At 39.3% G+C, this 16,961-nt stretch overlaps 1 protein-coding gene across 7 annotated transcripts in view; it reads right to left on the bottom strand.

Moving 5' to 3' along the window:
- LOC102057979 (cohesin subunit SA-2-like) overlaps positions 1-16,961 on the bottom strand; it is a 67,018-nt gene that overhangs the window by 20,615 nt on the left and 29,442 nt on the right. For 5 of the 7 annotated variants that reach the window (XR_008730744.1, XM_055701117.1, XM_055701115.1 and 2 more), the window contains 8 exons: positions 15,389-15,468; positions 6,113-6,220; positions 4,014-4,122; positions 3,062-3,179; positions 2,078-2,181; positions 1,539-1,631; positions 1,364-1,453; positions 141-344 (listed from right to left, as the gene is read on the bottom strand). Coding sequence is in view for 6 of the 7 variants with exons in the window: in XM_055701117.1 (XP_055557092.1) it covers positions 141-344; positions 1,364-1,453; positions 1,539-1,631; positions 2,078-2,181; positions 3,062-3,179; positions 4,014-4,122; positions 6,113-6,220; positions 15,389-15,468 (906 nt within the window). In the remaining variant the exon portion in view is untranslated. The remainder of the gene's footprint in view (positions 1-140; positions 345-1,363; positions 1,454-1,538; positions 1,632-2,077; positions 2,182-3,061; positions 3,180-4,013; positions 4,123-6,112; positions 6,221-15,388; positions 15,469-16,961) is intronic. The other 2 variants (XM_055701118.1, XM_055701120.1) reach the window with 2 other exon arrangements.

Genomic DNA, 16,961 nt, shown 5'->3' with positions numbered 1-16,961 from the left:
AGAGGCAAAAACCCATCTTCAAAAGCTCTGCTCCCCTCAAGCAGAAACAGCAGGCAAATAAAAGTTCCATATCCCCCTCAATTTTTTTGTCTTCTTTTTTCATAGGGAAACAGTCTGTTTCTCTCTACAATGTCACACACCTTTTGCCAGAAGCCATCTAGTAGCTGGTTAAGCTGTCCCATCAACTCATCTATCAGCTGAGTTCGGGCACGATCCACCTGGCTATAGATGGCAATTTCTTCATTGCAGAGGATATAATAAGTCCTGGAGGAAGCCTCAAGGACAGATGTGTCGGAGTGTTTGGCCACAATGTCTTTTACCTCTCTCAGCAAAGCATGCAGATGCTGCAGGTGATAAAAAGGGTATTATAGGTAAATTGCGCAAAAATCCTCTTATGCTTTACATACATTTCACTAGGCCCATATATCTCTATAGGTCATATAACCAACATGAAATAAATGCCAGTCTAAGGAGCAGAAGGGTAGGATTAGAGGATACAAATTTTTTTCTGGGTTTATAGCTCTTTTTCATTCTTATCGTCTCTGGATCTTCCTAAAGAATGAAGCAACTGCTTTAAGTTCTACTTCAGTAATACACATTTGGCACTACATAAAAATTAAGACGAAGGTAGGGAATAAATGCCTTTCCAAAGGACAACTGTGTCTTCAAACAATGGAAGCTGTCTCCCTCAGCAGCAGAGGATGGAGAATGTATCAGATCATGTCAGCAACTGGGGTCTTCACTCTTAGTGGCAGGAGGTAACTTCTGCCATTCTGCTGACTCTCCCTCTTCCAGTCAACGTTTTGTGCTGAAATTAACCTAGGAGTGTTTGCCTACCATTACCTCCCTGTAAATATCCCTGCTTAAGAATACATTAAGCCATTTCAAGGATTTCATCTATTTGTTTCTGACCATTCCTCTCCCGTCAGCAGATATACTATCTCCATTCTTATCTTTCAGTTACTATCATTCCCCAGCAGCTGGGAGTCAGCCTTCAAGGAGAATGAAACCTATTCTGTAGTAAACTCCTGGGAAGCACCAGCTTAGATACACGGCATAACCCACCCTCTCTCCACCCAGCAATGAAAAACCCAGGGCCGGGCCTACTACATGAAACCACAAATCGTTACCCACCAGGGCCAGTCACAGCACATCAGAAGTGACAAGCACTAAGGCTTTTCTTTGGCAGCACTACATCAAAAAGTAAAGCCTGAATAAGACCACTTCGCTCAAGGTATAAGACCATTTCTTTACTTTTCTTTATATATTTTCCTTATATTGTTCCAAGTCCCACTAAACTCTGTACATTGTCACATAAAACTAGCACATTCCACATGAACCGACTACCCCAATTCTTATTCACCTTTGTTAGATGTCCTGTACTGTAAACATCTAAATCGTAATACTGAGGAATCTGCAGAAGATTTGCCACTTTTTGTGCATCTGTTGAGTACTGCAGAGAAAAAACAGGATATGAGTACACCGCAAGAATTTTAATGAAAGATTTAACATGCATTCACAGAGCAGCTGTTAGGTACCTTTGCCAAGAGCTGAGGAAGCACCATAATAAAGTGTTCCGTAATTTTGGTACAATCTTCCAATTGTATTTTCTTCTCTTTTACTGACAGAATCTGCAGATAAAGCATTTTGTATCAATTACAAAATCTCTTAGATTTGAGTGGAATTTTACATGTAACCCAAGGTTAACTCACATACCTTTGTCTAAACCATATCAAGCTCAGATAAAGATACTTTTTCATGAAGATGCTTCATTACTTTTTTTTTTGTTAACCTTAAACTAGATGTAAATTGCTAAACAGCTATATCTCACGGACAAAATGCTGACCGTTTGTCAATAACATGCTTCAACTGGCTTTCCTCTTATGCTCATCTCCTTCAACATCCACTACTAATAAGATCTAGAGGTCAAAAGACACTGTGTCATTTCATGAAAACAAGCCTTTTTTAAAAAACAAGCTTAAGATACACCTACCACTAGGAACACACTGTATGGCAAAGCATATAAGGCAAAGAGAATGTGATTACAGGACAATAAATAAGATTAAGATGCACTGACTTTTTTGGCTGCACCTCTGCCCACTGGAGGATGACCTTCAGCTGCTTCTCTAACCGTTGCGAGGATAATTTCAATGAGAGCACTTTCATGGGCATCACTCAGTGCTGTAAGTAAATCAGTCTCCTTTCAGCATCACACAAAAGAAAAATGAAGATGCAGCAACAGCTAATGTAAAGCCTACTCATTAATCTGAGCAACTGTGGAAGGACACTACAGAAAGATGCAGTGTTGCTAAATAAACACCTAGAGAATGTTTGATTTAATTTGAAGAAAATTATTTACTGAACACAAAACTAATTATTCCTCTCATGGCTAAACCTTTTAGGACAGTTAGGCTCCCAAAAACACAGGCAAGGTTAACAAGGCCTACTCCTACTGACTATTTTCACATTTCTCATACTTCTTTGAGTAACAAAATACTTTAACTCACTGGGTCTACAACTTTGATTTCAATCACACAACCACCTCCAGTTCCACTACAACAACTGTTCATAGAATCATAGAAAGGTTTGGGTTGGAAGGGACCTTAAAGATTTAAGTTCCTTTTAAAATAATTCCACAAAACATTCATCCTCTAGAGTGTTAGATGTTAATGAACTCAACATAGTACTTATTTTCTTTTCAGGCATAAACAGTAGCCCAACAATACTGCACTTCAATCAATTAACTCTTTTAGATTCTTAAGTTGTGGACAAACAAAAAAATTAATTCTGTGTAACAATTATGGCTTATTTATGCAAGTATTCTTGCAATGTTTCTAAACTACCATTACATAAATACAGAATACTGGATAAAACAAATATGTTGATATAAATATCACATTGGCAGTGCATTGAGTTGCATCTGCTTTGTGGCCCTTGGGGACCACAGTTTGGGATCAAGGGGTACTGCAATATGGAATGAACCTAAACTAGCTGAAGGCAAAGTTCAAAAAACAGTACCAAGAGATTCATTCAGACAAAACTAAGCTCTTTCCTTACCCACCTTCTCCATCTTCTTCGGCATTTTTTAATAGAAGAGTGGTCATGCACTCCCAGTCCTTCAGGAATTTGCCTGCCCAGTCCCACAAGCTGTCGATGAGGTATGCAACATGTTTGTGTAGCTAGGGATTAAAAACACAAGCTCATAGAAGCAAACATACCACTAAAAGAAACAGAGCTTCACATGTGCCTCTCCCTTTTTCCAATTACAAAGCTTTGTCATTCACACATAGATTCACACACAGTATTCCAACATATTTAGTTTGGAGCTAATCAACAACTCCATGCCTTCAATCTGATACAAATCAGGGAAGTGGGGGGAAAAGCAGGAAAAGCATGAAAAAAGCTTTTTCTCTTTTTAGGATACTTTCCCTTTGTAATTTAAGTAATCTCTTTAAAACTAGCTTCAGTATTGCTTTTATATTGCTGACCATAACAGCTGAAAATACAACCTTGGGACTAGAAACGAGTCAACAATTTAAGCAATGCCTCTGAAATTCTTTGCAGAAAGATTCGAAACTGCTGTGCCTAAGACACTTTGGCCAGATGTAGGTCTGCACCACTGCAAAAGCAAATAATGAAGTACAGCACTTTAGCTGATAAAACTCTCAGTAGAACTACGCAGTTCTTACTCAGCATACAGCCATGGCACAGCAACCCATATCTGGCTGCAGAACGACACACACATACCAAAACCTCCTCACTCAGTGGCATTAATCTTTCAGGATGTTTTCAGAAGCTGCTTCAGCACTGATTCTCTCCATTAGCACAGTTATAAATTAGTTTTAATACAACAGAACAAAATGTTCTCATTAAAAACTCATCCTAGAGAGCAAAAACATCCCAAACACCAAACATTTCAGAGTTCACCAGCAGGAATAGTTTTCAAAAGCAAGCCAATACATAACATGCAATGCTGGATTTGAAAGACTTACTGCAGGGGCTGTTCTCCTCACCTCACTCTCCAGGAAAAAACCTATTAATCTTTTCAACTGGTCAGTACTTGCCCCAAACTTCCCTCCTCCTTTGGGCTGAACTTCTTCATCTCCCTCATGACTAAGCAACCTGCCAACAGAAAAGAAAGTCAGTCCAGTTCTGCCACATTCTCCTTATACTCGTTTGCCAACGTACCACTAATTCTGTCAAGATCCCAAGGACTGTATTTCTTCTAAATGCCTACTTATTTACTCCAAATCATATTAGACATTTTTATCAGGTGAAAGGGAAAGAGATTCGGTTGTTTTCCATTGTGAGAGATCTGCTATCCCTGTGGATGCAGAGACTATTTCTGACAGTTTCACAGGTATCCTGCCAGCTTTCTGGACAACAGATGCAGATTCTACAGATTTGAACATACAATGAGGTAGGTATTTGCTCATGCTTGAAAAAGGGCTTGCTCTAAGCTGAATTTAAACCTTAACAATAGAGTAGAGATACTACTACCCAACCAGTATTCACATCATGGTATACATCTTGGAACTGAAACTTTTTAAAGAAAACACACTATCTTGTATTTCTAAAAGACAATTTAGTCAGCTTCACAAATATAGTGGAAAAACTGTTATTCCTCATCTGAAGTATGATGAAGCACAATACAACGCTTCAATTTCCATTTCCCTCTTTATCCAAAATGAGTGTGACTGTACTGCTCATCAAAAGTGCTAATCCCAGGATAAATACAGGAAGGCCATCCCCACAGATTAATGTAAGGCCCAAATGGCCTGGATTTAAGAGCAGGACCACACTTACTCAACGTCAGTAAAAGCTTATGCTTTCAGAAAGTGCTTCTACTGGTGTAATTTACGCCAGCTAAGTAAGTAACCTAAGCTAAAAATGCAGACATTGAGGAGATTTCATGCAAACCAAGAAGGGAGTGGGGGAGCCAGAAAGCATAAACTTTTATACTAAAACTTTTATAGTATGAGCAGGGAAACAGGGCGTCACTAACATCTCTACCACACTAGAACAAAGATATCTATACTGTCAGAAGTGCTGGTGACAAGAACTGGGCGAAGAAGAACAAGGATGAGATTTACAGGGTCAGCATCCACACTGCACTGGCAAGCTGGGTAGAAAAAGTAAAGTTATCAGGGCAATCACGTCAACGGCAAAAAGTAGCAGTGTTCCGAGAGCAGAAACACCTGATTTATGAAAGAATATTAGGGCCAACACAAAAGATTAAGTAAGACTAGCAGATATGATAGAAGACTCATCAAAACAGAAATTTATCTTCATTTGTCTTTCTATTGGACTTGGCTCCACAAACCCAAGAATGTCAGTAATTCAGCTAGACAGGAAAAGACAACTAGGAGGAGATTCTGCATATGTGGAAACACAAATCATTATTATTTCTGAACTTTTCCCCACAAAACTCTTGCCAAAATATTTTTATTTTCATTCCTCTTTGTGAGGCAAAATTATTTCTCAGCCACAGAGACAGAAAATTTATTTCTTCTCTTTTTAGCACGCCAACTCCATTCACTTCATGCAACCATTGTTCTAAGAAGCCCATTTATAAGAGTTACTCCTGGGGAAGATAAACCCTGTACTTCATTAACCTGACAGAAAATTGGGAGGGCTTTTTAATCTGCTGCATCTCTCATTATTCAAAGCCTTTACAATGTATAAGGCAACTTCCAAAGGGAGAAGAGGGGGCCATTTTTGTGATTAATCACCAAAGCTATGGAAATCCAGCAGATGCCAGGTGATGAATGAGCTCGTAAGAAGTAAAGCAACAGGAAAAGAAAGAAGAAAGGAAGTATGCTTTCAACATAGCATGGCATCTGTGGATCAGTCAATTGTTTCATATTCTCTGTGTTAGTCTTGCAACTTTTCTCATGCTTATTGTGCCAGGGCTGTGCAGGGGAACAAATGATTACCCCCAGACAGCATTTCTCTTCTGATTCAGCAGAAGAAAGCACATCTACTACCCTCATGGTACACACTTCCAACAGAAAAATGAATGCTTAATGTCCCTCTTAAATAAATCCACCTTCATTCTGAAACAAATGAGAACATGCAAGAAGTAGGCATGCAGGCAGGCAGGCAGAGATACCTTTTATAAAGGAATTCCCCAGCTGCTACTGCAAGCGGACGGTGTGTGGTATAAACAAACTGGTATAACATTTCACAGTCTTCAGCTGATAACACATCCTCACAGTTCCTAGGCAAAAATAACAACGGAAGTTATAGTTCAGGTTTATCTGCAAAGAATATTATGAATGCTATGTCCAGCTTTTAGTAGACCTGATTCTCCACAGCCATGCAACTTGTTTACACAGCTAAACTTTTGTAGCACATATCTAAACTGCTAACAAAATTGGCAGCATTCTTTTACTCACTGTGCAGAGAAACAGAGGTCTGTGCAAGCCATGATGAATCAGGCCAACTGCATGGACATGAACATTAATTTAAAGTACAACTAAGATTGATTAGTGGTCATGGATACAAAAAGTAACAGTAATAGAATAGGAAAATCATGCCTCTACTTTATGCTTAGATGTTCACCATAGAAGATAATAAACAGGAAGATGCTTTATTTTGCAGTACAAATTATTTTTAAAGTATTTATTACAGTATTTTAAAACTTATATTATATTACACTAAGCTTATACAGAGTCACATGTAAAAAGAAATCAAAACACATTCTTGATAGTGTGCTTATGACTGTGACCTTTCTGTGCAAACACACTCAAAGTCACAATTTTTTTCATTCAGCTACACATCTTGAGAATACCACATGCCAACTAGTAAACTTAAAATCCTCTATGAGCGCTAGAAATGGCATTAATATCAACCTTTTTTAAAAAGGAAACTGAAGCATCAGGGTTGAATAACCCACCAGAGAGATACCAGAAGAATGAAGCCCAAAGGATTACAGTTTCAAAATGCCTGCTTCTTACTGCCATAGCAACATCATTGGACTAAGCTGCTTCAGAGAACGAAAAAGAAACATACAAGAACCTTACACTCGCTACAGCCAGATAAGGGGAAAGGGTGTGTGTTTTTTTTTATTACTGCACTCAATTCTCAGGTAGTAACAGTTTAGAACCATCTATCTACAACTCTGGGTCTCTAAAACTGAGGATTTATGCTCTTCACTTGCTAGGTGTGATGTCTTACAAAAATTAGCAGCCCTTCCTGTGCTTGCCCATTTGCCTCCAAACCCACCACATCCTTTAGCACTCTCACAAGTTCACAAAGCTCCAGAACATCCTCCAACCTGTCTGCAAAAAAGTGAGCTCACATTAGGCGAGCGTTATCGCTGAAGTGACCATTGCAAAATATATTTTAGCACTGCCAGAGATTTAAGATCATTAGGGGGAAAAAAAAAAAAGAAGAAAAAAAACAACAACAACAAAAAGAAAAGACTGCACTCATTTCTCAAAGCCTCTCATTTATAGAAGTTGATACACCATGAATTTTAGCTTTACAATGTATTTACTCATGTCTGTCTTGAATTTTTCCCATTTTTTCCATGGCTGCTTGCAATGGTCACTGGAACAATAAAAAGGTCCTTAAATGGAAGTGCTGATAGTATGTCTCCAAAAGCGATGGGTCAAATCTTGCAAGATAATGCTTGTCCTCAACCAAAAAGAAAAGCTGCCTTACATACTTCAGGCAGGCTTTGATGGCCTCTTTTAACATGAAATTCCCTTGAGTATATATTTGCAGTAACAGGACATACAGAAAGAACTCTGAGTATATATATCATGAAATCACCATAAAGAAAAATATTTATGCAACTCTTATTCAGCCATCTACAGAACTGAGGAAATAGAGTAAAAATGTGTTTATTGAGGTTAAACAGCAAGAAATTGAAAGAGGTAACATGGTGCATTAGAGTATATGAATAAACACCGGTGCCTCCTGTGAAGCCATAAATGAAGTATCAAATTTATTAAACTACTACAAGTTTAACAACTGAGAATAAAACAAAGACTGACAACAAACTGCACTTACAGGAGTAAAAATACATGACATAGCAAGTCTTTATATTAAAAGGCTATGGAGAATTTATTGAAATAAACTAGCAGTCTGCTGACAAGGTTTCTTTCATTCTTTTTATTGTCAATTTATTATTTAGTTCTTTTAATGCAGTCATTTCTATGAAGTTGCCCTTATTTTCTGTGGGTTTTTTTAAAAAACAACTGTGGACAGCCTGAAGAAGAAGAAAGTTCTATACAAACACGTCCTGATCTAGAGTGGGCCAACACAGAATCACAGAACAGCTGAGGATGGGCATCCCTGGAGATCATCTAGTCCAAGCCCCTGCTCAGAGAAGGTTGCTGAGGGTTGTGTCCCTGATTGGTTTTGAATATCGACAAGTCAGAGACTCCACAACTTGTGACAACTTGTCCTAGTATTAGACCACTCCCACAGTAAAAAACTCTTTTCTTATGCTTAAATGGAATTTCCTGTGTGAACATGCCAGTCAAATGTACATTTTTTTATATCTGAATTTTTTATTACTTGCATTTCAGGTTTTCTCTTCTTAGCATACTTACAGAAATAGCGAACGCAACACCTGCATGCCTCTTATAAAAAAAAATTCCTTGCCTAAATTGTTGATAGCTTGAAGAGCTCAGCAACATGCCTGCCATCTCTTTGGATAGAAAATAAGGGCTCTGCCTTTCCAGTACAAATGAAACTGCCTTTCCTTAGGCAAGGACCTGGTAGTGCTGGTGGGCACCAGGTTGAACAAGAGACACCAATGTGCCCCTGCAGCAAAGAAAGCTAATGGTATCCACGGCTGACTTAGGAGTGCTGCCAGCGGGGTGAAGAGAGGTGATATGCAACATACGCAGACATGGACATACTGGAGAAAGTCCAATGAAAGGCCAGAAAGATTATTAAGGGAACACCTCTCCTATGAGGGAAGGCTCAAAAAGCTAGCACTGTTCAGCCTGGAGAAGACCCAGAAGGGACCTTAATGTGTGTAAGTACCCAAAGGGAGGGTGAAAAGAAGATGGACCCAGGGTCTGATCAGTGACAGGACCAGAAGCAACGGGCACAAACTGAAACACAGGAGGTTCCCTCTGAAAATCAGAAAACATGTTTTCACTATGAGGGTGACCGAGCAGTGGTACAGGCCACCCAGAAGGTTGTGGAGTCTCCCTCCATGGAGATATTCAAAAGTCATTTGAACATGGTTCTGGGCAAGTGTCTCTACATGGCCCTGCTTGAGCAGGGGGCTTGGACCAGGTGACCTCCAGAGACATCTTCTAAACTCAGCCAATTCTGTGGTTCTGAAATCCCCAAACTCCTCGTTCTCAAGTCTTCAGAGATTCTAGGAATCTGCCCCAATTACATTACTCCACAGCACTGTTATTTCCTACCTCCTCAGGAAAAGAGTAGGTCAGATACAACAGCTCCAGCCATGTATGAAGCACTCCCTAATAGCACAAAAGCAAAGGAGGGGAAAACAACCCGTTTTCTTTGCAGCATGGGCTGACAGACGCCAATTACACCATCTAGCATCTGATCCTTTTTTTTTTTTTTCCTTGAATGGGAAGGAATACCTGTATGTACAACTACTACTACTACTACTATTCACATACTGCTCACAGTACTCTATATGATACATGAGGTTTATACTCGTAACTTGCCCTTAAATGAGTGCTTAGGGGTTTTACTTGCCTCTGGAAGTAGCAGCACTTGACTACACCTGCTGCCACACACTACCACAGTAAAGGGTGCTTGTCTTTTCTACTTACATTCATAAGCCAATCACCAAACATTCACAGAATACTTCAAATACAGCAATAATACTGCTGCAAATTTACAGCCCTCAGAATGACAAGCAACAGATAAAGGTTAAGCCAGAAGTGTCTGACAGCGTTTAGGAGCCTAAAAATAAACAGGCATGGCCTTCCACATACCAATGTCATGACATACCATTTTCTCTGCACTTCAGAGTGAACATATCGTGAAGAAGTTGGGTTATTCTAGGGGGCAGATCATAGACCCATTTTGTCCTGCATATGGCACCAGATGAAAGACTTCATATCTTGCTTTTTGTTGCATTTTACTGTATACAAGAGTGACTGCTGGAGTTGCGTCTCTTGGTCTGTGCTATTGTTTATACCAAGGATAAACATCAAAATCACAACAATAAAATTGTACCTCATGCACTTTTTAAAAAAGGTTTTGCCACCTTATTCTTTTTGTTTAAATGGCTGCGCAAGGAAAGATCTGGCACACATTGTGGGAACATTGGTAATCCAATGTATAGCATCTCAATCAAAAAAATTCTGTTAATTTTGCATTTAAAATTAAAGTTAAACATCCAAATCTTCATATAAATTGTAAAACTATTATTCGTGCACTGAGCATTATCAACCAAAAATATATGTTGGAAGTATTTTAATGTCTGAGATAATAATTTTAAGTAGAAATACCAACTAATCTGTTGTATTACCTCAATTTCTACCCTGCTGTCATTGCAGATATTTCCAGACGATACTTCAGTGATCAGTGAGATAACATGGTTGCCACTACAATATAACAAGAGTCCTTTCCAATTCACTTTAAAATAGGATTAGCATATTGCAATACACTGTGCTTCTATGATTATGCTCTGACAGAATGCAGGAAGATACACATTGGACAGATGCTGTATGGTATGCTTTGGTTAAAAAACATAAGCCTAGGAGACATGCAATTCCTGTTTTTTCTTATTAACTCTGCAGACAGGAAAGATCAGAATTCAGAATAGATCTCAAGGTTTTTGACTAGAGGTGCATGATGACAGTAAATTGCTGAAGGCAGCTTCCAAAAAAAGCATGAACCTGAGAGGATGCAGAAGAGGATAAGACAGAGGAAAACATACATGCCCTTGTTCCATTTTGGTCTTTCACTTTCCTTTTGTTTGGAACAGGCTTGATAAAGCACTACCATAACTCCACCAGAATAGGGGTGTGGTGGACCTGAAGGAATCATAAAGGAGCTGCAAGGAGCTCCATGCCATTCTCTTTTGATAGTATCTGATCTGTGACAAGACAAGCAAGTTACTGATGCAAGAAATCAGAACTGTGTAGTACAATTTGCTTCACATGCTACTTCTATCAACTTCAAGATAACCGTTTCTTAATTTTTCTGAAAAGCCACTAAACAAAGGTGGATGGTTTCTTTATTTGTATGCAAAGCATGTCTCTCCACCTTATTTTTTACAATCACATGAAAACACTTCTTATACCAGCATTGAAGCCTTCAATAAACTTAACTGGTTTTCTGCACAATGTCTTGTCTGAATAACCTTGCTATATACAGTGCATTTGTCTAACAAACGTCAATTTCTACTCTGAAGTCCACGGCTTAGCTATGAAACAACAGTACAGAATCACCGAGTTCAGCTCTCTGATGACACTGAATTACCTGTCATGGGCCATCTACAACTAGAACTAGTAATATATATTATTTGCCATGGCATCCTTTGCCAAATGCAGTTTTCAAGTTTCTCATACGGTGTAGCCCCTCCCTCTCCAAACTAAAATATCCTTCAGCCTAGCTGAGAATCAAAAGGAAGATTAAGATTATTTTTTTTTTAAGCACAACATTGATGTACCCCTACTTGACTTGGGCCTCCCATGCTAAGCAAGACACTTGAAAGTCAAGAAACTGAGGTTGTAAACTGGATTAACTCTACTGACCAATCTATGCCAAACCACAGTGGCAAGAACTAATACATTTATCAGCTCCATTAAATAGTTTTAAAACTATTTATGTGAAGTCCTCAATGAGTGTAATATACTCACAGTTCTCACTAAGGTGGCTCTTCCAGATTTCAAACTTGAGTTTTGTGTTCAAAACTCAGTTTAATTTCTAGTTACATTTAACTAATGTAATACAAAGTCATATTCGCCTGTGCTATTTACATATTCAAGCTATTTGTAGATTTGTGCCCCTACCTGCACCACTTGTAACCATTCCTCATTCATCTGCTACAGTTACTTAATTACTTTTGCTGCTCTTTTCCAAAATCCCTCTACTCTTTTAGTTAAGTTAAGCACAAAAAATGAACAGAATTGTCTGGCAGTAAGCACACTAAACTAATCTGCCTCCTAATGGCCAATGTTTTCAATAAGATTCCTTGGTCTCCCGTCACTCAGGTTTTCTCCCTCTTTATTTCCTTCCTATTTCTATTCCCTCTCAGATCATTTGCAACATTAATGCTAACAATTATGCATAATTCAGTAGCATTAATAATTTCTATTATGCTAAACCTCATAGGCTCATTTCAGTTTCGGGATCACACCATGCTGTGTGAAAAATAGAAATCTACCACCCAAAGACCTTGGCATTCAACTGAGGCAACATGCAACAAACGAGAAGAAAAATTCTCAGCTTAAAGAGATAGACAAGATGAAAATACAAATATGGATTTGAAAAAAGCAGGTATATGCATAGCAAGAGGGTTTTAAATTAGCACTGGATTATTTTTTTTAATAATGCAACACATCAAAGTGAATTGAAAACATCAGTGTTTTCACTGCCTCTCTAGCTAGTAACAGAGAGAAAGTGAAGGGCAGCACAGCAGTAGGCAGAGTAGTCAATGTATATTCCACAAGACTGGAACACAGTGACAGTTAAGACATGGTCAAAGCTGTTACATACATGGAGCACAGCTCCACTGCGATCATAAAACACCACAAAAATAATTAACTGGAAACCAGGACTTTCTTCTATACTCACCTAAAAGACAACTATGGAAAACAGTAAGAGATGTTACTGATACAGTAAATTTTCCAAAGAAAGTCACAGAGCACCCAACAGACTAACTGGAGGAAAAAAGTTACTCCTGGCCTTGCTTCTTCCCAACACATGTTGTGAAACAACAAAAGATTTCTTCCAAGATTAGAGACATGTTTATATTATTTGTTAAAAATAATCCATGATTCCAAATCAAATGTAGGGAGTTCATGAGATAGAGGTTCTTGCCAGTAGCTTTAAAAATAGAAACTTGATCTGAAAGGTCTTTCATGTCTCACTAAAAATGCAAGTTGGGCAATTAGAAATCAGTTGCCAGATTTGTGGATGACAAAATTGAGCCATCCACAGAGAAACCAATACAGCTTGACAAAAGCGGCAAAAAGTTTGATTGCATCTATGCATACAAGTAGAACTGCCATTTATGCAGACTGTTGTTTATTATTCTTTAAAGGCAGGAGAGTTGTTGTCTCCAGCCCCATTTCATGCTTTACTGCACATATCAAGCACCATTACTGTTCAATATCCAGATACTGGTTTTGAGCCGAGTTGCACCTATTTGAGACACAATAGCCCTGAAATTTCTTTGCTTCTGCAATGACAGCAGCATGTCCTCTATGACACTATTGTAGATACTGAGGCATAAGCTTTTCCCCTGCTAGAAAAGCATCTTGATGCCAGGCTCTTGTTAAGAAGTCTGTACATGTGACTGTCTAATTGTCTGCACGGTCTTCACACAGGTTTTATAGACTGGTCAGTACTAGTCCTATCAAAGAGCTGTCACTGAATTTGCTTATTGAGTCCCCAATTCCCACTTTCATCACTCCAATAATTAAGCCAAATCAGCAGGGCTCAGAGCAACTTGGGGAGGAGGGGGGCAGAAAGGAGTATGGCTATGCAACAGATGAGCGAAAAGAAAGAAGCACATACTTCCTAGGCCTCCACACAGCCTAATTAAAAACAATTTCAAAATGTATTCATTTGTCTTATAAAAACTACATTTTATGATGGAAAAAATGTCTTTCAGAAAACTTTAGAAGGCATTTCTTCACACTGGAAATCATATTTAAGAAAAACTAAGAAAAAATTGCTTCAGGGAAAAAGAAACATTGATCAAACTTTTATAGCTGCAGTTTGCATTAATGAGAACATGATCTCTTATAATACAGCCAGAGATGATAAACAGCTGCAGTGCCAATATAGCACTTGTTAGTTCAGATACAGAATAAGGGCAGCCATAACTGGTGTACAGAATCTTTGTACTTCAACAATGGTGTGCTGCTCCTCCTAGCACAGGGACATGTTACCCACATAGACACAGCATTGTGCTTTGTTCCAATAGCTACGCACCACGGAGAACCAAGGGATACAGAAACGGACATTGTAAACACAGAAACAATGTAACCCTAGCTACTACTAGTGAGGCCCAAACAATGGTACTCCCTTCAGAAAAGCATACTATGTTCACAGCATCATGTGCTGCTCTGATGCATATGTTGAAACAGGCCTAGAGAAATGCCGCTCAAATCAACGGAGTGTGAAGCGACACAGGAGACCAGACTATAAAGCAGCACTTCAATATACAAATGTACTTGAAATTTCATGTAAATAACTACAATGCCATATGATTTGGTCCATTAAGGTCTACAACCTCATCTAGCAACGACCAAGAGCTCTGGCTTAAACGGAAAAGCAAATCCCACAAGGCTATTGGACAATGCTCCATGCTGTACGTGGAAGTACGCATCTGCAGAATTCAACTTACACTGAGACAGAAAAGACACTTACTGAGTCCTAACATCTCAACCGCATTAACAATGAAATGCAGTGGGGTTTTTATTCTCATTTTGCATTGAAAAAGAAGGACAGAGAACTTATTCTTCACATGTTTTGCAAATAAAGTCATTTCTAAAATAAACATGCTGCTTAAGGACATGTCAGAATAGTTTTCATATACTTCTGCAACATTAAGTCTAGTTTTTCCTCACACTTTCACCTTGCCATTAACCTACCAAATTTATGGCTGGCAGGTAATTCCCAAGAAAACTCTTCTGTTAGCTTTCCACTTCAGCAGGACCAAGATATCACTTGCTCATTTCCTGTCAGGCAGCCTGCTGTGGGCTCAACAGCCCACAGGTTCTCTGCCATGGAGCCAAGAATCTGGAAGTCCAAATTCCAGCAACAGCCTCAAAGCTCAAGGCTTCTTGTGTCAGGTGGGGAGACAGGGAAGATGGCAGAGTTCCCTGAACTCCTGGTCAAGGCCTGGCAACCCTGGGACAGAAGATGGAGCGGAAACCCCATCTTTGGTGGGGACCTCCCCTGAAACAGGCAGATGCTCTATTTGAGAAAAGCCAAAATATGTGGAATTTCCTTTCAGAGGGAAGTATAAAGATATAAAAACATAGTTTTCATACTGAATCTCAGCAGCACAAGGGTTTTCTTAATATTGATACTTCCCACAGAAAGAAAATGCCATGTCTTGAGCAGCTTTAACTGTAACTCGTATCTTGCCAGGAGCAACTGTTTCCCAGCATGTAACTGATTACAGGAAGATTCATCAGGACTGTATCTGGATCTTGTTGCCATTCAAACAATACAGTAAATTAAAAAAGAAATTATTTACTGTGACATAAGCATCAAGAGTTTCATGGCTTGAACTGCTACTTCATGGTCCTTGTCCAGAGGCATGGACACAATTCGATCCTAATGGATGTAAAATGACAATAAAAAGATGTAACATGGTTTGTTCTCAATAAACACATATTTTTGCTACAGCTAGATCATCTACACTAGTAGAGCAGAGATTTACTTTTATTTCAGCAGCTATTTCCTAAGAGACATAAGGCAACTTGATTACTATCAAGTAGTTCCCCAGCCCCTGAAAATTAACAGCATGTTAATTTTTTAACTGAATTAATCATGCAGTAATATGATATTTTTTATAGATGTAATGTATGCGTTCACAGGAAATCAACTACAGTCTACAAATTAAAAGTGACTGACAACTTGTTTCTAAAATGTTACTACTGGCACTTCAGTATGCTAGATGAAGGTAAGCCTCAAATTACAAACATTATATAACCAGTTTCTCCCATCAACAACTAAGTACGTGTACCTACATGTTACAGAAGCCAGTGTCTTGCTGGAAAGACAATTAGGACTTGAGTCATAACAGTGCTTCATGGAATAGCAGCAATATCCCTGATCTCCAGAACTCACACTACTGTAACTTGGTACACATGCAAACACCTCAGAAAACAATGGAAATTTTCCTGTTCTGTGTACCCAAGCACTTACACTCCTCAGTGTGGCCCACATCTTTAAGGTACATTAAACCTTTGGACTTGCTTGTTTTGGGACTAACAGCTTTCTCACTTAACATGTGTCTCCGAAACAGCATGGCCAACAGGACAAGGGAAGCGACTGTCCCCCTGTACTGGGCACTGGTGAGGCCGCACCTGGAATGTCATGTTCAGGGTTGGGCCCCTCACTGCAAGGGGACGTGGAGGTGCTGGAGCGTGTCCAGAGAAGGGCAACGCAGCTGGTGGAGGGTCTGGAGCACGAGGCTTATGAGCAGTAGCTGAGGGAACTGGGGGTGTTTAGCCTGGAGAGGAGGAGGCTCAGGGGGGACCTTACTAGTAGCCCCCTACAGCTGCCTGAGAGGAGGCTGTGGGCAGGTGGGGGTCAGTCTCTTCTCCCAAATAGCTAGTGACCGGACAAGAGGAAACTGTCTCAGGGTATACCAGGGGCAGTTTAGATTGGATATTGGGAAAAACTTCTTTGCTGAAAAAGGTGTCAAGCATTGAAGCAGGCTGCACAGGGAGGTGGCAGAACCACCATCCCTGGAGGTAATTAAAAAATGCATAGATGCAGTGCTTAGTGACATGGTTTAGTGATGGACTCTGCAGTTCTGGGTTAACGACTGGAACTGATGATTTCAAAGGCCTTTTCCAACCTAAATGATTCTATGATTCTATTATATCATTTCTAAATCTCTAGACCAATTTTACTTTGCACCTTCCTTTTTCTCACAACCCAGCTGCAAGCTGTGGAAGACCATGAATCCTGAGTTTGAATACTCAAGGGTAAAAGAGGGAGCATCTGAAACCCCCACTTCTGGGAAATGTATTGATGGTTATATGATTACATTTCCCACCACTGAGAAAGCATGATTTAAACTGTGAAAGATTCCAGAT

The sequence above is a fragment of the Falco cherrug genome, chromosome 2, assembly GCF_023634085.1.
Source record: "Falco cherrug isolate bFalChe1 chromosome 2, bFalChe1.pri, whole genome shotgun sequence".
Taxonomy (NCBI): Eukaryota; Metazoa; Chordata; class Aves; order Falconiformes; family Falconidae; genus Falco; species Falco cherrug.
This window is presented reverse-complemented; position numbering and strand designations above follow the sequence as displayed.